This window comes from Girardinichthys multiradiatus, chromosome 23 (assembly GCF_021462225.1).
Source record: "Girardinichthys multiradiatus isolate DD_20200921_A chromosome 23, DD_fGirMul_XY1, whole genome shotgun sequence".
In the NCBI taxonomy this organism is placed as follows: Eukaryota; Metazoa; Chordata; class Actinopteri; order Cyprinodontiformes; family Goodeidae; genus Girardinichthys; species Girardinichthys multiradiatus.
The window spans coordinates 48,121,962-48,146,528 of NC_061815.1; the positions used below are offsets into that span (position 1 = coordinate 48,121,962).

Sequence of the window (24,567 nt, forward strand, 5' to 3'; positions counted from 1 at the left end):
ACTGGCAAAAACATTGAGACAGAGGAATTCTTGAGTGTTTTTGTGCAGGGAGTAAAGACTGGGTGTGGACTTAGCATCTATCACCCAAACACAAAAATAAAGTGAGTGGATTATGTGGCAGAGTTCATGTTGCATTTCTTTACCTTTATGTTCTGTGCATTCATGGCTGGCACAAGTAAAGCCTCATTGTGTGCATCTATACTTTATAAACTAAAAAAGAAAAAGCTAAAAATGTCTTTTAAGACCTGGTCACTAAGGTAGTAAAAGAAAATTAAACTGTTACAGTTCTGTTCTTCCCAGGATGGTATTTAAACCTTTTGATATTTATTTATTTGTGTAGAAGTCTCACTGAAATTAAAATGTATTTTTTAATAAAGACCTGTTCACTAAGGTGGTAAAATAAAGACAAACAAATAAACAACCTGTTGGATGACACCATGACCCAAATGAACCCAAATAGTAAAACAAACATATAAATGATTAGATTTCTTCCAATGATGTTTATTTTCTTTTTTAACCATTTTAAAGGCTTTGTTGTGGTTCACAGCAAAGATCTGTTTCTTCAGCTACATCAGGCCGACTTCTTTGATTTACAATGTGTGGAACCAGTAATAACAAAACAAAGTGACACATAATCAATAGTTAAGAACTGTTCAATAATTATTTACATGCTATAAATCACCAGATAATTTAGATTAAAGTTAGGTCGAGCAAAGTTTAATGAAAAAGGTATTTAAAAGCCAAAGCTTTTAAGATGCTGTTGTCACATTAACTACGATAATGACTTAAAGCAGATGCAGACTCCAAACATAAACCAAATCTCTAAGCATCTGCTTTATAAAGCATTACTTTGTACTGTAAAACAGATATCAGATAGACAGACTTTGTCTTCATGGTGCATAATATGAAAGGAGTGACTGAACAGAACCTCTGGTTGTTGAAGATGCCACATGATTAGAATGAGTTCACAGAAGAGACCAGATAAAGACTGAAGCCGTCCTCTCAGATTTTCTTCCTCCCCACTTTAATCTTACACCCATCTTTCTGTAAAATCCTCTAATCCACAGTTAGAATCATTGCTCACTTTCAGGCATAAGCCACGTTCAAGCATATGTTGCTGAGATAAAGGCCCAATACAAGCTAGGCTCACATGGTCCCGAGTTGTCACACAAGATTTTTAACTACAAGAGAAACTCTGTTTCTAAAACAAAATTAAAATTTGCTTGCTGCTCCCATTTTTGATGAGTTGCAGCTGTCACTGAACACACTAATACCCTTCTGTCTTCCTGTTCTGAGGCTGCAGATCTTAAATTATGAGTCAGATAAACCAGGTGGGCTCTGCTTACTTCAGCTGCTGGCCAAATGTACGAGTGCACTCCACACAGAAACGTGACCAGGAAAAACAGCGATCAAACCAACACCCTATGGCTGAAGCACACATTTTCCTCTAATTTGAATATGAGAAGATGATTAGTTTTCCAAGGAACCCCTTAAACTGAGCGCACGAGGAGTAAAACTGTCAGTCTTGGAAATATTTCACACTCTGTGTGCTGATTGCTGCTCAATGGAAAAACAGAGAAAAGCCCACCTGTTAGCTCTGCCTGAGCCAAGAATCTGCTCCACAAGGTGCAGCTTGTCCTTCTGCTTGATAGGTTTGATGAGGCTTCTCACTTGGCAAGCAGATGGATATTGACCACCTCATTGATATTTTTATAAGTCTAAATTATTAACTTTCTGTCAGACATCATTACAAATCCAACTAACACAACATGTCACTTTGGTCTAGAGTTTAATTTAAATTTTTTGTGAATTTGAAGAATGTTGCATATTTGCATATATACAATAAATGTTAACTTTGCATCAGACTCAAGGGATTCTGATGTGGAGGCTGTTTTCTATAGATGCTGTGGTCAGAAGGCTGGTTTTCCAACACAACAGCAATCAGGGAATAAAGGGATAAGTAATGAAACCTTGTGCTGCATCCATGGATATATTCCTCTATTATAACCAAGGGGTTTTATTGCTGTTCTTAATTACAGGTCTTTTTAATTAAATGAGCTTCAAACTTTCTGTGAGTTAAATGAGCAATGATCAGGATTACAGTTCATTATCCAGATCTGAATATGTATAGCGGGGTGTTGCAACTTCATTCATGTTTAGTACCTTACTTGATAACCTGCTGTATCAAATTCTCTACATGCCTTTTACCCTCTGGTGGAGGATCTAAGTGCTACAGGTCCTAGTTGCCTGTTCGATTTAAGACTATGCATGCACTTACACATGCAATGTTTCCTTTACTGTATTTTTTCATATGTAATTTGTACTTCAAATATAAAAAGCAAAACTGCAGTTCATCTTTAAATTTACTTAGGCTTGAATATTCTAGAAGAACTATGTAATATATGTATGGCTATTTTAGTTTCTTCATATAAAATTTATCAATGTATCACTGTAACCATAATGAGTTTTAGTAAGGCGTCTTGCCAAACTCATCTAATATAGTTTGATTTTTTATGTATTTTTCATATCAGGCTTTAGAGGGTTAAACTGATGTCAAACAGAACAAATTTTAATACCCACAAACTTTGCTGTAAAGGATTCATCCTGATTTGTGAGTTCTAAGCATTCTAGATGTTTGAATGGAACGGATCCCAGTTAGTTTAGATTTCAATGAGGTGGCGGCAGAGACCTTAACCAGACTTCACCGTTATCCCAGGATCTGTGGAACATACAAACTGTATAATAAAGCTTGATTACTGTACACATAATTTTAGGGTTAATGTTATACTGTCGAATGCTCAGAATATTATAAAGACTGTGTGGAACAGTGAGGAATGTAGCAGCTCTGATAGGTTTCAGTTTTGTTCAATAACAACCCATCTGTGCAAGTCAAACTGAGGTCAGGTTAGGAAACAGCAGCAGTATTTAGCAATTTCTGGCCATGGTAGAAAATGTCAATATTCTGTCCTTGTGTCCGCTAATCCCTCTGTCTCATTGTTTTGAGTCCTAACCTGTCCGATCATGAAGACGTAAAGAGAGTTCCTCCAATTGTTCCTTTGACATTTTTATGGGATTTTTAGCTGAAAATATCACAGCGATTTCTTGTTGTGCCAAAAGAACGGATTGTACTGTAAATTCATAACTCCTAATTTCTGCTTAATGCTGTCAATGAACATAAAGGTAATATGGCTTTAGTATTATAACCAGACACTAATATTCTTCAGTTTTAAACAAAGATGTTTAGGTCACTCATTTAAAACTCCCATAAAGATACACTTAAAGGCATTAAATAGCAAAAACAGGCTCTCTCATTGAAATACAGCATTCGTTTGTGTTTGCTTTTTATTATGTTAGCAAAAAAGATAGTAAAGCTCATTTCATGCAAGAAAAGGAGAATGAGTTGAGACATTGTACTTCACAAACAAAAAAATGCAACTGCAAATCTTTATTTTTGGGTTTTTGACACTTGGCCCTTAGTCCCTGGAGTGAACTGAAACAAAAGAACATCCGAGCTTATCAGGCACGCAGTCTCACTCAAACTCCTGCATCTCTGAGAAGAAAAAGAAAGCAAGGAAATCAGTGGCTGGGCCTTTGGACCTGGCCTGGCCTTGCCCCAGAGGGCTTGTGTGTGTAATGCGTCTCATTCACTATTGTCCCTCTGAATTTGTTGACATACAGTAAAGTGGGCCACGGCTCACTTTATTCTCAGATTTCGCGCTGGGGTTGACATGGCAACCATACTGGTTGATTAAACATGCGCAGAGGAGATGGGGGAGCAGGAAAAAAACACTGCTTGCCACTACAGGAGAGGTGGTGTGTAACGGGATGGGGATGGGGGGGTGCATTAAAAGGAGTAAGCAAAGCAACGAGACAAGCATGTTATACCCTCATACTGACACAGACCCACCCCTCCCAACTCTCTCTTCCCTTTAACTCACTGCCTCCCTGCGCTCTCATGCACAACCCTTCTGATAATAAACACTAACAACTTCCAGAAGATCATGTCTGATTGGATGCATTCTGGTGCAAGCTAATCAAAATGAAACAAACACGATTAGATTTTCTCCTCCAATGAATTTTGTGCATTTTTTCCCTCTGTTATGGACATCGTTCCAGTATAACCAGATTTAGATTTTTAAACTGAAACATTTAGAATCAGCTTACTGAGATTTTACCGTCCAAAATTTTAACGTCTAATATCTAATGCTTATTTGAGAGGGGAATGGAAAAAATGTAAAGTTTCGGAAATGGCTATTTTTCTGTCAGCTCTCAGACCAGAAACGTCACAATAGAAGAGAACAGGGGTGTGTCTACTGCGGGTCAGACACGGCTATTTACTTTCTTACTGTACGTCTTGTGTTTCGGCTCGAGGAATCTGACGCCTCCATTTCCCTTTTGACTAGAGGGAAGTCGGTTTGTCCGCTGCAGCAGCAGCTCTATGTGCCTACAGGTCACTCAGATGTCAGGCGGTACTGAGCTCTGCCGGTACTGACTTTTGGATGCCCACTAATTCCACTCTTTGAATTTGGAAATGGATGTCAAACTTTAAAAAAAGAACCTGAAGGATGCTGAACAGTAGAAATTTTACAAAAATTAGATGAATGTAGCTTACGATAAAAACTAAAACGTTTATTGCAACCAATTCTGACAATGTGATCAGTTCTGGTTCTTACTCAACCTGGCTGGGTTTAGTTCTTTTATTGTGTTGAGTGTTAGTTGGTTCTGGAGCCTGCAGCTTCCCTAAGAGGAGACATCACGAGAGCCTCATCAACCAATCAGAACATGTTGTCGTTCAGTTGAATAAAAACTTAACCTAGAGACCAAGCTGACATCTTGACAGACATTCAGAAAGCATTTTTATTACACTTTGAGATAATAAAAACATTAATATTTAGAAGGTTTTGGGTTTCCATCTGTGTGGTACAGGTGGCTGCTTTGACTAGAGCTATGGCCCATCAGCGATATTTTCAAGGGACTTGGTGAAAAGCAGTTAAATGGGGTGAAATTGTACATCTCAGGTGTTTGGTCAAAAGAACATCTCACCCTGATCTATTATTAGGAAAGAGGTTCTCCTTTTTTACATTCTTTCAATGAGATAGAACGGAAATAAAAACATCTACACATTTTTCATCTTTTTATCTGCATGGTTTTGAAATTAAATATTGAATGGTGCTTTCCCTTTTCTTAGGGTGTATTCACATTTGCCACTTTTGGTCCACTTTAAATGGACCAGAGTTCATTTTCCCCCCTTGATCCGGACCTTTTGCGCAGGTGTGAATACACTCAAGCGAACCCTGGTCCGGACCAAACAACCAGACTGAGACCCACTTTTTGAGGTGGTCTCGATCCGCTTCCAAACGGACTCTGGTGCGGTTCGCTTATGGTCTGAATACAAACCAGTCCCGATCCGAACCAACTACAAAAAGCGTACGTCTCTTTGGACATAAAAAGCCACCGTAGCCGGTAGCAAAGGTGTGTGTTGTAAGGTAATCATACCTGATAAGCTGTGTGTTGCTTAGCAACGCTACTGGTTTGTTGTGGGACAAGGCACAGAACGTCGGCGTTCAGCACGCATTCTCCGACGGGGATCCAAAATTATAAATAGAAGGTCTCAAAGTCTGTGTTGAATGAGCTGCTCTTCAGCCTCACAATAATATTGCAGCTGTAATAACGACACAAATATGCAGAACAGAAGTGCTGCATGTCTGTTCTAGGATCAATGATCGTCACCCGCGTGGCTTGTTTACAAGTAATAGTTCACTTACAAAAAGTACAATGTGAAAACAAACCGCACCAAATGAAAAAAATAAAGTTTTGCTTTTGGTCCGGACCAAATAAGTGAACCAAAGGACTTTCCTGGTGTGAATACACCCAAAGTATTGTGCGAATGTAAGACTAAAGGTATTTACCCAAAATATGTTAAAATGTGAATAAGATGTCTTCAGTGTTTAGTCTCAAATCAAGACACCTTCATGAGGACTACTAAATCGAGGCACGTGACGTACGGCGGAGCCGGGGTCCCAACCTGGAGCCAGGCCTGGGGTCGGGACTTGTCGGAGAGCGCCTGGTGGTCGGGTTGCTCCTCGCAGGACCCAGCCGGGCCATACCCGAACGAGAAACGCGAGGCCATCCCCCAGTGGCCCCACCACCTGCAGGGGGACCGTGAGGGACTGGTGCAAAGAGGATTGGGCAGCGGATGAAGGTGGAGACCTCGGCGGCAGATCCCCTGGTGCTTCGGTTGGCTCTAGGGACGTAAAATGTCACCTCGCTGGGGGGGAAGGAGTCTGAGCTTGTGTGGGAGGTCGAGAGGTATCGACTAGAAATAGTCGGGCTCGTGTCCATGTACAGCATGGGCTCTGGAACCCATCTCCTCGAGAGGGGCTGGACTCTCTTCTACTCTGGAGTGGCCCACGGGGAGGGTGTGTTTCAACTACAGGGGATCACACTCCTCAGCCTCCCTGGTAAGGCCTACACCAGGGTATTGGAGAGGAGAGTCTGGCCGATAGTTGAACCTCGGTGGAGCAGTGTGGTTTTCGTCCCGGCCGTGGAACACTGGACCAGCTCTATACCCTCTACAGGGTACTCGAGGGTTCATGGGAGTTTGCCCAACCCGTCCACATGTGTTTTGTGGACCTGGAGAAAGCATTCGACTGTGTTCCAGGCACGTCCCACCGGGAGGATACCCAGGGGATGGCCAGGACACGCTGGAGGGACTATGTCTCTCGGCTGGCCTGGGAACACCTTGGGCTCCCCCCGGAGGAGCTGGAGGAGGTGTCTCGGGAGAGGGACTTCTGGGTGTCTCTGCTGAGTCTGCGGCCCCCGTGACCCGGTCCCGGATAAAGCGGAAGATGAGTACGAGTATGTTAGCAAACAAGATAGTGAAGCTCATTTCATGCAAGAAAAGGAGAATGAGTTGAGACATTGTACTTCACAAGCAAAAAAATGCAACTGCAAATCTTTATTGTTGAGTTTTTTGACACTTGGCCCTTAGTCCCTGGAGTGAACTGAAACAAAAAACATCCGAGCTTATCAGGCACGCAGTCTCACTCAAACCCCTGCATCTCTGAGAAGAAAAAGAAAGCAAGGAAATCGGTGGCTGGGCCTTTGGACCTGGCCTTGCCCCAGACGGCTCATTCACTATTGTCCCTCTGAATTTGTTGACATACGGTAAAGTGGGTCACGGCTCTGAAGTACTCGGTCTATTCTCAGATTTTGCGCTGGGGTTGACATGGCAACCATACTGGTTGATTAAACATGCGCAGAGAAGATGGGGGAGCAGGAAAAAAACACCGCTTGCCGCTACAGGAGAGGAGGTTTCGTCTCAAATCCACGATTAAGCAGCCTGGTCTCATGACACAGTAAAAGAATAATACCCTACTTCATGTGTTGCTTTTCACATGTCATCTCACATGCAGTCTGGATGAAGAACACCACACTGTGAACTTTAGCCCTGACCCTGATCATTCTTTGTGTCACTTGATGCTGCACAACTACATGCTAAACGCCTAAAATCTGCTTAAAACCATGACACACAAAAATGTGCCTGAACATTTCCAAAACGGCTTCAACAAATTATGGGAAGGCAACACAGATGTGCCTTCAGTCAGTTTAACGAATTTAACAAATGTGAAATGACATTAACATTACAACAGAAAATTACCTTGAACAATATTTTCATAGAAATAATCAGTCAGTCAGTTATTTTCTACTGCTTATTCGATTGTTGGACGCGGGGGAGCTGGTGCCCATCTCCAGCAGTCTATGGGCGAGAGGGGGGGTACACCCTGGACAGGTCCTGCTCCATCGCCAGTCCATCACAGAAATAATCAGTAAATGAAATAAAATGTAGCCGTCTGTGAATAAACTTTGAATGTTTTATTTATACTGTCGTGAATTTCCAGTTATATCTCATAAACACTACAACTAATTGATATACGTAAATTCACTTATGATAAAAAACATAAATGAAAGTGAACATTCAATTAGAAACACATGAATGTGGTTAATAATTAGCAGAACTATTGTAAAAATTTATTTGCTATCCTCAATTTGAACAAACACATTTAAATGCACTGGTACCAGAAAGGAGCTGTAAATCCTTCATTGAGGAAGCGCACCATTCTCCTGAGCCATCTTCCCTCTGATAGACATTATTTAGCACTAAGTATATTTAAGCATGTAAAAGTTGACTGGGTCACTGAGGATCTGAGTGTGTGTGTTTCTTTTGCCTGCTGGATATGACACTGACAGATGGAGCAGAGATGGGAGGTGCGAGGGGCCAAGGGAGGGGGTCATGCTTTCTCTTTGTATTAGAGAGACATCTTCTGCTGATTGGACCATGGTGTTAGGGATCAGATTAGCTTCACTTTTTACACCCTTTTGTTTTTAGAGGCATTATTGTGTGAACATGCAATATATAAATCCCACAGTGATGTAAAACCCTGTCAGTCTTTGTTTAAAACATTTAAATTGATCAAATGCTTTTTGTTTTGCTCAGTGAAATGCATTTAAATGTATCCTATTACTGTCCAAGTTGTAGTGCAGGGTAGATGTAATCTGCAAAATCAATTTCAATCTTAATCTAAGTGTATGAGTACAGAAATGCAAACAGCCCAGAAAAAAAAATTAATGCCACCATGCAAGAACAAATCCTTAGCTTAAAGCTCACAGAAAAAGGTAAAAAAAAAAACAAAAAAAACTGTTATTACAGCTTTTTAGACTGTAACACTCTTGACCCCTAATATAGCATGGGATATTTGAGTTTTACCTTAGCTTGCATGCTGTTGTATTGTGCCATTCCTAAATAATGGATCAAGCAGCCAGCTCACCAAGCACCACTTGCCATCCTTCAACAGTCTGAGACTTGGGTCAGTTAAGCTTAATAAAATGTTATGCATAATTTATTCACTTCAACATATATGTTTTTATTGGGATATCAAATGATCATTCTGTCTTCAGTATTTAGTGAGACTGAGGTGTTTCCCTTCCACAAAATTAAGAGCAGACAATCAATAAAATATCACTCATGTTACATCCACTCACTAATGCACACATCAAACTCGTCCAACCCAGTAAGTCTACTATACTGTTTCCATAGAAACATTTCCTCCCAGTAATGCAGAACAGGGAATTTTTATTATAGTCTAATGAGCAAAATAAGACTTCTGTTTTTCCTCAGTATGAATAATTGATAATTTATTTGATTTTGCTACAAATGTAAATGATCTACATTGAACCAGAAGGAGAGAAAGATTTTGACTTGGTGTAAGATGTGTGCAGGAATGTAAATAATGCAAAAGTAATAAACTTCAGTTGAGGCCGAGGCATAAATCTTTCATACAGCCACTCTTTCCCCATCATGTTAAAATCATCTCCGCATGGCTGCAGCAGCACACTTCACTGGTATGTCTTTAAAGTGCATAAAGGCAAGCAGTCTTAGTTTGTTTAATTGATGTTTACCTAAAAGACAAAAATAACAGCTATTATTTAACGAGATGAAAACCAAAGGTCTAAAATAACCACAAAACTAAAAGAAAATATTACCAGAAAACATATTTTTGCTCCATCTGTAAGGCATGTATAATTAATGGTCTGCTTTGGTGAACACCTTTTATGACTGGACAGCAGATGTGACATGGCCTCCTCTATCACGCTCATCTTGTGGGCAAACACCACTGAGTCAATAAATCCTGTCAATGCCTCCAGAAATGATAAGGAAACTCCAGATAATGAGTCTGAGCAAAGAATATTGGCAAACTTGCTATCTGTCCTAGAGGATATTCAAACAAAATACATAATGCCATTGACAGGAACCAGAGATTAAAAACAGATTCATGATTTTAAGGGCATACCAGCCAACACAAAACTTGAAAATAGTTGATAATATAACTGGAAACTGATAAATAATGTAGTTCCAGTCATATGTAGCAATCTCCCTGACTGTAGGTCTATTAACAGGACAAGGAATCAGTCAGCAACTAAAGCAGCACCCTTTATAACTCTCCATCCATCCATCCATCCATCCATCCCTCCATCCATCATCTTATTTGAAATTTTGTTATGAGGTAAAAAGTCCAAGAGGGAATGCCTCTCTTACTGCAACATTCTCCAGCTCATTCTGGAGGATCCCAAGCTGTTTCATAACTTACAGGGATATAAAGCTCCGCAAGTGGGTTCTGTGTCAGGATTAGGGTTTGCTCCCAGTTGCCTCCAAAACCTCCAAAAGCATCCAGAAGAAATCCTGATCAGGATAGAAGGAGGAAGCACATTTCAGCTACCTTTACCTTTACCTGAGATCACTTTCTTTCAGTCATGATCCATATCTCTTGACTGTAGGTGAGGGCTGGAAAGTAGAGGGACCAGTAATATGAGAGCTTTGGATTTTGGATCAGCTCTTTCTTTGCCGGAGCAGTGCCTACTTTACTCCAGTAACAGGTCCACTTTTTTTCTGTTGAGAAATCTGGCCCCAGACTTAAAAGAATCGACTGTCATCTCAGCTGTTTTACACTTAGCTGGGAACTGATCCAGTGCATGCTGAAGGCCATGGCTTGTAAAGGCCAATAGAACCACATCATCTGCAAAAAGCAAGATGATTCCCTGAGGTCCCAAAACCAGAAACCCTCCTCTCTACGTCTGTGCCTTAGGAGTCTGTCAATGAACACCACAAGCAGAATCAGTGACAAGAGGCAGCCCTGGCAGAAAAAAGCCAGACACAGCTCTTACTTGTGTTTACAAGGACCAGATAGTCCTTAGAAACAACACAGGCTCCCACACAAAATATCTCAAGGGACACAGTCATGAGTCCTCTTTAGATCTACACAACACATGTAGACCAGACAACCCTACTCTTTTCAACAGCCAGAAATGTCAAATGTCTATGCTGTGGTGTTGGGAGGTGTTTATTTTCCTCAACTAAAACATTTTGAGCAAACATTGAAGCATCAACTTTTAAGTAAAAGTCCTGCAGTTTTTCTGAATGATGTCCAAAACACCAAAAAACAAAAAAACAAACAAAATAAACAGCAGAAAAGTCAAGTGCAGCATGAAATCAGGCGGGACACAGTGGACTTTCTGGTATCAGATATATAGTAGTGAGGTGGTATTCCTATATCTACATCATGTTGGTGAAAACTGGCACAGGCTGATTCTGGAAGTGAAAACCTGCAAGGCATTGGGAAAAGCAAACATTCTTCGTACACCCAGATAACATGGTTAAAAATTAAAAAAAGAGTGGCTGAAAAAACATTCCACAGCACAGCGGTGGGTTACATCCATGAAGATACAGATAATCAAGGCTCTGAGAGGGTTGGAGATCTACCCGGCATCTGAATGCTCAGCACAGCCTGGCAGGCAGATCAGCTGCTCAGTATTCCACTCAGGTCTACAATGAGAATCAAAAGCAGAGAGTTGAAGAGGAGGGACATTATTCTTACTCTTAATTTGCAGCACAAGATGGTGCCCTACCTGTTAATATCTGGTGCTACAAACAACATGAATTTGTTCCTTTTAAATTTACAATAAATTTACAATAAAACAAGCTGACTCACACTGTCACAACAGATAAAGTAGTGTGAATGTATGTACATTTAACCATTGATCATTATGCTAATGAGCATGCAGCTGCATTTGTACATGTCACATACATGTACTGGTTTATTATGTTAATGGAGAATTACTAAATGATGTGTTTTTATTATAAAAAATATCTCTGTTGCTTCATTTGTTGCAGTGCCCTGCAAGGTTTCTGCTGCTGCACAAGAATTAGGCTTAGTTTCTGCAGTTGTCTGTCTGAAAAATGACTGAATCAGACACACAAGCACAGAAAGACAAGGTGATGACTCATAAATCTAATCAACTGCATACATCAGCATTTACAGACCCAGCTTCTTATGGAGCAAGCTGGACACTTCCATGCCAGAACTAGAGCCAAACTGGCACTGGTCAGTTCCCCCTTTAGGGATAAGCTTGGCTAAAGAAACAGGGTTATAGGTCACGATCTCTATGTAAATCTCAGTATGTGACTTCATGCAAAATAAAATGTCAGCATTGCCCACAGGGGTGAACAACTCACAGTACAAATATAGTGCTGGAATATTTAAGCTACAAATCTTACATTTTCATTCCACGTTTAAGGGTAAAACATATACCTAATTACCATATTATCTATATGCTCCACAAATCATGAAACAACACAAACCTCTGATTTCCAATTCCAGTGTGGTTAAAGGACTGATGTAAGTATTTATTTAAAAATGTTTTGTTTTGCATCAGCGCCAACATAGATCAGCTTGATTTGAAAATGTATAATCCAGGCTGGATTATGGATAATCAAGCACTTAGCTGATTCTTGAAATCAATTTTTTGGAATGGTGAACTTTTATTTTGTTTGTGGAGTTTTTGTCAATGCTTTATTTGATGTGTAAACTAGACCCAGTTCAACAACTACAGTTCTAAATGTAAAATACTGATCCACTAGGGTCTAAAAAACAAAAAACAAAAGCAGCAAAACTGCTCTTTTCTGATTACTGAATGACTGGGTATCCATCTGTGGTTTCTATCAGTCACTCAAATTCAAAAACGATTAATGAGTTGGAAAAAAATGTAAGCATTGATTAGGCAAATTAAAGATCAAACACATTATCTCACTTAGGGCTGCATGGTGGCTAAGTGGGTAGCACTGTTGCCTTGCAGCAAGAAGGTTCTGGGTTTGACTCCCAGCCGAGGGTCTTTCTGCATGAAGTTTGCATGTTCTCCCCGTGCATGTGTGGGTTCTCTCCAGGTACTCCAAAGACATGCCTGTTAGGTTAATTGGTCTCTCTAGATTGCCCTTAGGTGTGTACATGGTTGTTTGTGTGTGGCCCTGCGTTTGATTGGCAGCCTGTCCATGGTGTACCCTGTCTCTTGCCCATAGACTGCTGGAGATAGGCACCAGCTCCCCACCACCCACTATGGATGAAGTGTATTGAAAATGACTGACTAATAGAACTTAAGATTTTTATATTTTAGATAACGAAATAAGAAAGATTCAGTCACTCGGTTTATTCTTTCCATATTTTTCCAAAATTGAAAAGCGATTGAAAGATGTTAAATTTGATCTGTTGAATTTACTTGAGAATAATGTTGAGTAAATAACAAACTGGACATAAAATGAACATATAAGTCATGTTGTCATATGGACAATTAGCCTGATGTGGACTGATATGCTGTACAGAGAGATTTTAGCTAATCTAATTTTCATCTATTCTTTTTAGTGGACTTGAACCTAATCAGCACAATAGTTTAGATGACCAACAATCTAAAACTATACAGTTCAATAATTACACAGTGAGCGCAACAAGCTTAAAGTAATAGACATAGTAAAACTACACACATTTAAAAAAAGAAACATGAAAAAACTTTTTAGAACAAAATCTTGTCAAATGTAACCCACATTATGAAACAATGAGTTAATAGGTACAGGTTTGTCTTTCTACAAACCAACACTGAACTGTTAATGGAAACAGTTTATTTTCTGTAAGTTATTCTGGATTGAGTCAGTAATGCATTTCAAAGGAGAAAACTGTCATTCAGAAAGCAGACTGTCTAAAATTAGTTCTCCAATGTGGTATTTTAGAATTGTTCCAGGTTACCCTGAGAAAATTCAGTTTTTATAAACCATAGAGAACATTTTTCAAATTTACCTCGACTGGGTTACAGGAGCTTATTTGACCATGCATGCATAGCTGCCTTTCAATGGTCTTCTGACTGTAGATTCTCAAACAGTAAATGGAAATACAGTGTACAGCATCCTGATGGACTTTCCTCATTTGTGATAGTTAGTTAACCAACTCAGAAACCTCGCTGTGTTTGCAGGATGCCTGGAATGTTGCATCAAATGCCTGGGTGGCATCCCGTACCCATCCCTCGTAGCTACCATCCTGCTGTATGCGGGCGTGGCCCTGTTCTGCGGCTGTGGGCATGAAGCCTTGTCGGGCACCGTCACAATCCTCCAGAACTACTTTGAGGTGGTGAGGAGCCCTGTGGACGCACTGGATGTCTTCACCATGTGAGTGAGAAACAACACTGTTTGATTTATTATTGCTTTGCACAGTTTGCAGAGAGATTCACAGTAAAAACTGCTTTATGTCCAAAGTATGTGTAAGGAGCAAAAGTAACTGATCTATTGTCACATGTCCTCTTTGTGTGGTATTCTATATTTATTCTGTAGGATTGATATAATCAAATATGTGATCTACGGCATTGCTTCGGCTTTCTTCGTCTACGGCATCCTGCTGATGGTGGAGGGATTCTTCACCAGTGGAGCCATTAAAGATCTGTATGGAGACTTTAAGATCACCACCTGTGGGCGCTGTGTCAGCGCTTGGGTATGGCTGAAACTATTTGCCCACATTAACTGTAAAATGCAGCTCAGAGGTGTGTCACCTTACATTTACTTCTATGAAGGCAATTTCCATTGCTCCTTTTAGGATGCATGTAGTTTAAATGTCAGAATGAATCCAGCTTCTTCTGAAGGCCCAGAGGTTGGTTAGAGAACATTAGTGAACAAACAACATCATGATGATTAAGGAACACAGCTAACAGATTCTGCACAACCATTTTTAGGAACACAGGCTGGCATGACAACCACCTGGCACCAAAATGTAATAAATGCGTTTTACTCATTTTCATGCATTTTTTTTAACGTTGATTATCTTGGTTGTAATTTCTTCATACCATACCATCATGACTTAAAACACAAAAACTAAGAAATTATTTTAGCATACTGCTATCTAAAGGGATTAAAAAGTAAATAATGTGTTGGACCACTTGTTTGCTGAGTATTGGACTATCTGCACGTTGTTGGACGTCACTGTGCCTCTCCAATGGCATCGGCCATTTTGTATCAAGGACAGCCCGCTACTACATATCCCGTCAAGCACTGCGACAGATATGACGAGCGTCCCAAGTCTGATGTCACAAGACGCTATATAGGAAGGCCTCCGTTTTGAACACCCCGCCTTCTGCTGGAGACCGGACTAGCAACTGAAGCGCACCATTCAAGAGAAGAGTTCCTTGCGTAATTCATTGATTCTCTCTCGTTGGACAACGAACAATTCCTAACCGAGGTTTCTGGACTAGGAAGGCCAGAAATTTCACTTTGCCAATCGAAGACGTGAGCTTAACACGTAACTAAGAACACGGAGTTTCGAGGAGTCGAACCGCTACCGTGCTTCATCCCAAGTCGACTTTGATGGTCAAATCATATTTTCCCTTTTCGCTAAGAAAGCCAGAAGACGAAGACTGACCGTTTTTCCTGTGTCAGAGGTTGTAGTGCGATGAGAATCGCTAGCTAGAATCTAATGTGTTCTGAATGATATGTGCATGTAACCTTGCTTATTGAACTTTGATGTGCTGTGATGATGTCTGAAGCTGCTGCACTCCCAGTTCTGTGCGCGTTTTACCACCTGAGAGCAAGCGCAGGTGTGCAGTGAGACTGGACTGCTGAAATAACCTCATGGTGAAATTCCCCATTTTCTTTGTCTCCAATCACACTGCTGGCTAGCTGCTGCCAAAAGTTTTATAACGCTTTGTCTGCTCAGGAGTTGGGGGAGGTTTTATGAGTCAGAATAACTGAGTTACAGTTGGAGCTGCACCCCCCCACTCTCCACTCACCACCACACCCCTTCGTCATATTCTCATTCCTTCTTTTTGCCATAACTGCTGGTTGATTCAATTCACACCCACTGCTGTTAGCTTTATTTTTGCTTAGTTAGATGTGTTACCCTTGTTATGTAGAATTTTGCATGTTGAGTAGGTGAAGATTAATAAATATTCACATAGATAAAAAGAGAGCGTTTTGTGTTCATTGTGTGCAAAAGTGATTTGTTAGTCAAGATAATGTTAAAGGTTCCACACGTTTCGGCAGAAATGGTCGATTAAACAGTGACATCTCCGGCAATAGTTATTAATTATTACGGAGTATTTAACAGTTGTAATTGTCAAAGGCGTTGAGCCACAATTACAACACCAGAAACATCTCTGCTCTCGATTCATAAATGAGGATTTTGGTTAAGAAATTGATTTTGTCAGATTATGATTTTTAATTATAATTATTGATCAAGATTAATCAATCAATAATCATAACACACAACAGATGAAAAGCATAAAAACGATGCTGCAGCTTTCCTATTAAGATAATCTTAGAAATACGGTATAAAAGCTTTAAAAAATTATAATTAAACAAAGAAAATGAACCACAGTTGAAATAATGTTGACAACATCATCAAATAGATATTTGACCGACATAGCAAAGCGGATGGAGTAGTGCTGGTTCAAGGCATAAGCAAACTGAAGTGCCGCTTGAGCCTCTTATGGTCAACAGAGAGCACCAAAGGGTCTTGAATTATAAGCTAAATTAATAAATTTAACAAGATTTGAAAAGTATAAATTTTCTTCAAGTCCTTTAAAGTTTTTGTTGAAAAAAAAACTTTTTTAAAGTGAAAAACAATATTTCTGCAAGTGGCATTCAAGGATCTCCAGCATCTGAGAAGCATATGACCTTGTTATGCCTACAATTTTCTGAATGCCCATCAGTACAGTACAAACCAAATGTTTGGACACACCTTCTCATTCAAAGAGTTTTCTTTATTTTCATAACTATGAATATTGTAGCTTCACATTGAAGGCATCAAAACTATGAATTAACACATGTGGAATTATATACTGAACAAAAAAGTGTGAACTAACTGAAAATATGTCTTATATTCTAGGTTCTTCAAAGTAGCCACCTTTTGCTTTGATTACTGCTCCACACACTCTTGGCATTCTGTTGATGAGCTTCAAGAGGTAGTCACCTGAAATGGTTTTCCAACAGTCTTGAAGGAGTTCCCAGAGATGTTTAGCACTTGTTGGCCCTTTTGCCTTCACTCTGTGGTCCAGCTCACCCCAAACCATCTCAATTTGGTTCAGGTCCGGTGATTATGGAGGCCAGGTCATCTGGCGCAGCACCCCATCACTCTCCTTCTTGGTCAAATGGCCCTTACACAGCCTGGAGGTGTGTTTGGGGTCATTGTCCTGTTGAACAATAAATGATGGTCCAACTAAACGCAAACCGGATGGAATAGCATGCCGCTGCAAGATGCTGTGGTAGCCATGCTGGGTCAGTATGCCTTCAATTTTGAATAAATTCCCACCAGTGTCACCAGCAAAGCACCCCCACACCATCACACCTCCTCCTCCATGCTTTACGGTGGGAACCAGGCATGTAGAGTCCATCTGTTCATCTCTTCTGCGCCGCACAAAGACACGGTGGTTGGAACCAAAGATCTCAAACTTGGACTCATCAGACCAAAGCACTGGTCCACTGGTCTAATGTCCATTCCTTGTGTTCTTTAGCCCAAACAAGTATCTTCTGCTTGTTGCCTGTCCTCAGCAGTGGTTTCATAGCAGCTATTTTACCATGAAGGCCTGATTCACACAGTCTCCTCTTAACAATTGTTCTAGAGATGTGTCTGCTGCTAGAACTCTGTGTGGCATTGACTTGTTCTCTAATCTGAGCTGCTGTTAACCTGTGATTTCTGAGGCTGGTGACTCGGATGAACTTATCGTCCGCAGCAGAGGTGACTCTTGGTCTTCCTTTCCTGGGGCGGTCCTCATGTGAGCCAATTTCTTTGTAGCGCTTGATGGTTTTTGCGACTGCACTTGGGAACACTTTCAAAGTTTTCCCAATTGTTCGGACTGACTGACCTTCATTTCTTAAAGTAATGATGGCCACTCGTTTTTCTTTACTTAGCTGCTTTCTTATTGCCATAGTACAAATTCTAACAGTCTATTCAGTAGGACTATCAGCTGTGTACTGTATCCACCTACTGCACAACACAACTGATGGTCCCAACCCCATTTATAAGACTTTAAATCCCACTTATTAAACCTGACAGGGGACACCTGTGAAGTGAAAACCATTTCAGGTGACGACCTCTTGAAGCTCATCAACAGAATACCAAGAGTGTGCAGAGCAGTAATCAAAGCAAAAGGTGGCTACTTTGAAGAACCTAGAATATAAGACTTATTTTCAGTTGTTTCACACTTTTTTGTTCAGTATATAATTCCACATGTGTTAATTCATAGTTTTGATGCCTTCAGTGTGAAGCTACAATATTCATAGTCATGAAAATAATGAAAACTCTTTGAATGAGAAGGTGTGTCCAAACATTTGGTCTGTACTGTACATGCCAATTTTTTTTTTCATATTAACATTCTTTGTAAATTTAGAAAGCTTTAAAATAACCCACAATTATTTGTGCATTTTAGCATAGATTGGTTAAGTGCTCTTACATTAACCCATGTCTGCTTCTGATTGGTTCATCAGTCCCTCATGAAGACCCCCTCAGTGGAAGAGGAGCACTAATATTAGAGACTCAGAAGAAAGTTTATTAAGAAGGCTTGCCCAACCGGGTTAGAAAGGAGTGACCAATATTTCCTGAGACTACTTTTTGTTTGCATCATGACCTATGTTTTTGTCTTCTACTGTCTATTTGGGTCAAGTTGTGCAACACTTCAGTTCAGAACCTAAAGGAACTAGTACCCCCTGTTAGTGTTAGAGTGACCGGCAGAGCTGTAGGTTGAAGCAGAACCCATCTATCTCTCAAGCCAAGAAAGACAGAGGAGGGAACTGCATGAGAAGATACGCAAGTTGTTTTTGTGAAAGTAACACGACCAACATCTGACCCACTAAAGCATTACTTTTGGCTCTAATGTGGTGGTTCTGGTGCTGAAAGCTGATGGACCAAGGCTGGTTCTAAGTCCTGGTTTCACGTTTTTTACATCTACCCTTATATTAAAGTAGGTAGAACTCTGAATTACATCACTAAAACATCTTTCTTTAGGCTTCTGGGAAACTGATAAACTCCTCATGTGAATGACAACTGTTGACATCATACAAAGAAAAAACAGTCAGGGTGACAGTCATAACATAAAACTACCACTGTGCTTTAATAATTTTATATAGATTAGAATCAAATAAAATTAGACAGAATCAAACAAGTTTAAATAAAACCTAATTTATGTTCAGTTTTAAGTTCAACAAATCATCAACTATGATCAACTAGAATCAACTATGGAGAATTTAAAATAGGTGTTTGTGATGCTGTGACAATCTGTAATTGTGCCCTTAAATCCATCTGTGCTTTGGGCCCCATAAAACTTTGGGCCGGTTCCGATGAAAAGGACAGCAAAATGTATTTTTGTGGACAAATATGTCCTTCCCCATAGTCCCTGAAAAAATAATTAACTAGTTCAACTAAAGAAAACTTTCACATGAAATCCGCATGAAAATGAAAAGCAATATTAGTTTTCCTACATGAAAACTTCTGTAATTTTGACTGAAGCTTAACTTTTCTTTTTCAACACAGTTTGCCTGTTTTCTTGTGTTTACTTTTCAGTTCATCATGCTGACTTACATTTTTATGCTGGCCTGGCTCGGAGTGACAGCTTTCACTTCCATACCTGTCTTTATATATTTCAACATCTGGAATATTTGCCAAAATGCTACTGGACTGGAGGGGGCCTCGCTGTGCCTTGACCCTCGCCAATACGGTAACCCTCTTTTTTTTACACTTTCATTGTCTCTCAGATCTATTCATAACTTCTGAAGCTCAGATTGTACACCCAGAACTGCTGCTTCTCTAGATTTGCAAAATCTATAGCTAACTAGTGGCTGCACTTATAGATTAGGAAGTCTACACATGTAGTCCATTTGTTGTTCCGAGTAAAATTATGCATCTGATTGTGGCGTTAGTGCCATATCCTCCAGCCCATTAGCCACCAGCAGCCACTGACACAGCCTGTGTGTCAACAACAATTTGCCACCACAGAGACATTAAACCTTTATGTGCACAACAGAGCAGCTTTATGGAAGCTGTTGCTGCTTTTTGCAGATTGTTTCTGTGCTCTGATACAAAAAAGGCTCACCTGACATTAATCACCTGTTTATTTCAGGCATTGTCCCGCTTGCTGAAGCAAAAACCATGTGTGCTGGATCGGAGAAATTCTACAAAATGTGTGAATCTACTGAGGTATGTTTAAAGACAGAAACTGTTGTTTATTACAATCTTATAACACAAGCCAATAAATCCGGCATGCAGGGACAAACCTAGCCATAAATAACACACCCCATGCATGCTTGAATAATCCTGTTATTCATCTTCCCTGGTGAAGATGTTTCAAGAAAAGTTTGATTTTTAATTGTGTGATTGTAAATATTTTCTGCTACAAAATGTAGAAATGTGACTACAACATTTATTTCTAGTGATGACTTCAACTGTGATAGAAAACGTTTCCTGTAAAATGGATGAAAAACATTTTCTGACTGTTATATACACTACCTGTGCAAAACTGTGCAGAAATAGGTAAGAACGTGACGTTGGATATTTATTGCATGGATGCTTATGTTTTCAGCTGGCGGCACCACGCCTGTGGTGGAAATGTTATGACCTGGGGTTGCTGCTGTAAGTCAGGTCTTTGTTCAATGTAAAGGATTCAAAGAGTGGGATCTGCTTTCTACTAAATGAACAGAATGACCAGGTTACACCAGCAATGAATTTCTTTCTCCCTGGTGATATTCAAAGTCGACAATGCCGAGATTCATCAGGCTCAAATTGTGCCAGATTGGTTCAAGGAGCACGAGACTTCCTTTTCACAAATGATTGGCCACCAGAGTCCAGACCTTAACCGCAACAAGAATCTTTGGGATGTTCTAGACAAGCATTTGAACAAAAACTTCCATCATCTCTACAAGATGATGATGCAAAAAGCAGATGGAAATAAATGTTGTGATATTGGAGAAACTTCTGGAAACAATGTCACAGCGAAAGCTAGAGGCGGTTCAATGGAAAAGCAGAGTCTGTGATTTTTCTTTGGACAGGCAGTGTATTAATGTATGTTTCTGCTAAAGGACTGAAATGTTTAACAGTTCCTTGCAAAAGTATTCATACCTCTTTCACATTTTGCCACATTACAACAGAAAACCTCAATGTAAATTTATAATTAATACATTAGGACATTCATTCCAATGAGGCTCGTTTGTCAGATTAAAACTATCTTTTGAGAATAAACTTTAAGCAGGTATTAAACATATTTTTTATTAAATCCACATTTATGTATTGATATAATAATAATAATAAATATTCCAATCTTAAATGTTGTGTTTTCATTTCAGCAGATAATCTTCATAATTTACTGAAATAAAGGCTTGATTATGTATTGATATAATAATAATAATAAATATTCTAATCTTAAATGTTGTGTTTTCATTTCAGCAGATAATCTTCATAATTTCCTGAAATAAAGGCTTGAAAACATCAGTCTGTGTGGAAGTAATCCATATAAATTGGTCTCTCTAAATTGCCCTTAGGTGTGAATGAGTGTGTGCATGGTTTTTTGTCCTGTGTGTGTCTGCGTTGCCCTGCGATGGACTGGCGACCTGTCCAGGGTGAACCCCATATCCCACCCATAGACTGCTGGAGATAGGCACCAGCTCCCCACTGTGGAAGAAGCGGTATTGAAAATGACTGACTGACTATTTCAATAAGTGAACTGAGTTACTGAAATAAATTAAATGTTCAGTAATATTCAAATTTATTGAACGGGTTTGTATTTTAATGGGATTTTATGTTAAAGACTTACATAAATAGTGCATAATAGCAAATTGAGCAGACAGCATCATGATGAACAAGGACTACAGCGGACGGGTGAGGAATGAATTGTGGAGAAGTTTAAAGAAGGGTATTATACAAATCTAACAAGACATGGTCCACTGCAGAGACATAACCCTAAAGAGTTGCGCCTGTAAATGCATTATTTGGTCTTGGTCAATCAGTAAAATATATTGGAATTTATGTTGTAATGTAACCAAAAAAAGTTCAAGGGGTATGAATACTTGTACATGCAGGCAGTTAACCATACTGGTTCATGGAAAATTTCAGAATTTAGTTCCTGATTTCCCTCTAATTCCACATCTAAATTTGACTGTAAAACCACCCAGTATAAGATGATTGCATGGTACAATGTGTTTTTCCATACAGCTGGACATGACGTTCCACCTTTTCATCTGTGCCCTCGCTGGAGCAGGAGCTGCTGTTATTGCAATGGTGAGCCACCATCAGCACAATGAAATCATCATTCAAAATGTAACTCAAAATCTTGCAAATGTAGAACCCTAAAGACACCACAGAATACATCACTTCTGGCTTGAGCAGGATCTTATTTGCTTTAAAAAGAAGGAGCATTCCTTTGGCTAGTCGTAGGAAACTGAGGACAAAACGCTGGGAAACTAGTGGCATTTTGTTGTTTCTGCTTGGGATTTCCTGGGAGATAAAGGAGGTAGACAGAGGAAAGAAAGCATTTTGGTGCAGTGAAAGAGACGGGGATCGTCTCCCTCCCCCTTTTGGAGGCGACGGGCATGTCATGCTGTTGTCATGGAAACAGTAAGAAGAAAGGCTCAGAATGTTGGAAACATCATTCAGTAATTTGTGTGAAGCCATTTTCTGAGAGGGAGAAGGTAGTTGCTAGACAGAAATTGATGGCGTAAACTGTGTCTGGACTTATTGTTTCCTTTCCAAGAAGAAGCCACAACAAATCCTCCAACCAATCCTGGTAATGTTCTAAAAACCCACAAAAAGGGCCAAAAGTCTTTGACGGGAACACAGACAACACAGGAACTTAAAACCAAATAGTTTTCTGTGATTAAAGAGGTGAAGGTGCTGCATTGAAGAACTGAGATCCTTTGTAAAACAAGAAGCTGTCTTACAAGCTCAGGTATTAAAGCACAAAACATTCATTATCTTAGCTACCATGGTAACGCCATGGTTCAAAGCATCATGCTGCCACCTGGTGGACTACTAAATTAGTAATCCTAAACTTTACAATAAGACCAAGTGGCCACGTGGTGAATGTTTTCTAATACTTCAGAGGAATGATAAAATGAACTTATTCCTAACCTCTTCTGTCCGTGTGCTCCTGTCTCATCCCTCCGTCTTTTAGTTCTTCATGTTGACTGTTACTGCTTTCCCTTGTTGAACTGAAATACAACAAAACATGTTCTTGGCACTACTAAACAAAGAAGAAGTACTGAGATAACTATCTATCAGTACTACAAAAGGACACAATACAAGAGCCCTACACTAAAATGGGTTCCTTTGGATCTTCCAGATGTGTGATATTTGATTTATTTTGTCTTGAGCTCCGTCAGGAAGCTAATCCTCAGCTTCCTTAGTACTTTCAGCTACTACAGCGTCCTTAGTTCCCTCGGCATCCTCTACTCCACTGTCACTACAAATGTCCCAATGATTCATTTTTTGAGAGAAATCAAGGTCTGCTAACTCTCATCATCCTGACTTAGATGTTACCTCTAACAAACTGAACAAACTGACTTCTTGTTCATTTTCAGATCCAGTTAAATATTTTATTAGTTCTTTATAAAATTCAGAACCTTTACACAATCACTCTCTGGCTAGAGCTCTAACAACCACACTGTAGCTGCTGTTGAGCATTTCCAGATCAGGACTGAAAACCTAAGGACACAGGGCCTGTTTTGGTTGTGGCCCCCAATCTGTGAAATAGCTGCTCAAACTATGGATCATTTTAAATCCCAGCGTAAAACCCATATTATTTTATTTTGCTTTTGATCCCAGCTGAGCAGGACAATCTTGCTTTTCAATGGACTTCTTTAAATTATGTCGGTGATATTAGGGATGCATGATATATGGACATTAACATCAGTATTGGCTGATGTTAGTCAGTTTCTAGCATATCGCTATCGGCCTCATAAACAAAACTGGGCCAATATTAATAACCTATGTTAATTTCGAACTTGTTAACGTTTGTGTGTGTTTTTCGGGAGGGGAAGGGTAGGGGGTTGGCCATGTGGTATTTGTTTGGTCATGTGAGGTGATATTGATGCAGCGCAGGATTGTGGGGCGTTAAACTGAAGCAGAGAAGCAATGTAGAAATCATATAATGCAAGAAATATTGATAAATATCGGTTATTGTCTGTAACAGCAATATTAATGTCGGTTATCAATATTGGCCCAAATTTTCATATCGGTGCATCCCTAATTTTTATTTCTTTTTACCAATGTTTTATGGCATACTGCTATTAAAGCACTGTGGTCGCTAATCTTTAAATTTTTATTTTGATTAGTTGATTGATATGTCTGCCTGATAAAATAAATGATAGTTATTAAACACAAAATGAAACCAAACTGCAGAAAATAATGTTTTGTCTAGTACAAGTTATGTTGTAAGTTATAGTCAAATATCAAATATAAGACATTTACTGCAAAAATATTTACTGCTGTTAAAGTATTTTCTAAACAATTTAGTTACAAGAATGGTCAAAATTGCAGGTAAATATTTCCAGTGAAGCATAATGTCCACTTCAGTGGACCAAGGTTTATTTATATGAATATAAAATCTAAACCTTTTTAACAATTGTAATATAATTTTGTAGTCAACTGATGTTGCCTTGTGAGTCAGGGACTGAAAAGACATTCCAAATGTCTGCCCTTTGGATTTAGCTGATTTTTGTGAGCT

General features: G+C 39.6%; 1 protein-coding gene across 1 annotated transcript in view; it reads left to right on the forward strand.

The window, feature by feature from the left end:
* gpm6aa (glycoprotein M6Aa) overlaps positions 1-24,567 on the forward strand; it is a 28,057-nt gene that overhangs the window by 1,393 nt on the left and 2,097 nt on the right. Inside the window, exons 2-6 of the mRNA XM_047353617.1 lie at positions 13,852-14,044; positions 14,207-14,363; positions 19,419-19,572; positions 19,975-20,051; positions 22,059-22,124. Of these exons, the coding sequence (XP_047209573.1) occupies positions 13,852-14,044; positions 14,207-14,363; positions 19,419-19,572; positions 19,975-20,051; positions 22,059-22,124 (647 nt within the window). The remainder of the gene's footprint in view (positions 1-13,851; positions 14,045-14,206; positions 14,364-19,418; positions 19,573-19,974; positions 20,052-22,058; positions 22,125-24,567) is intronic.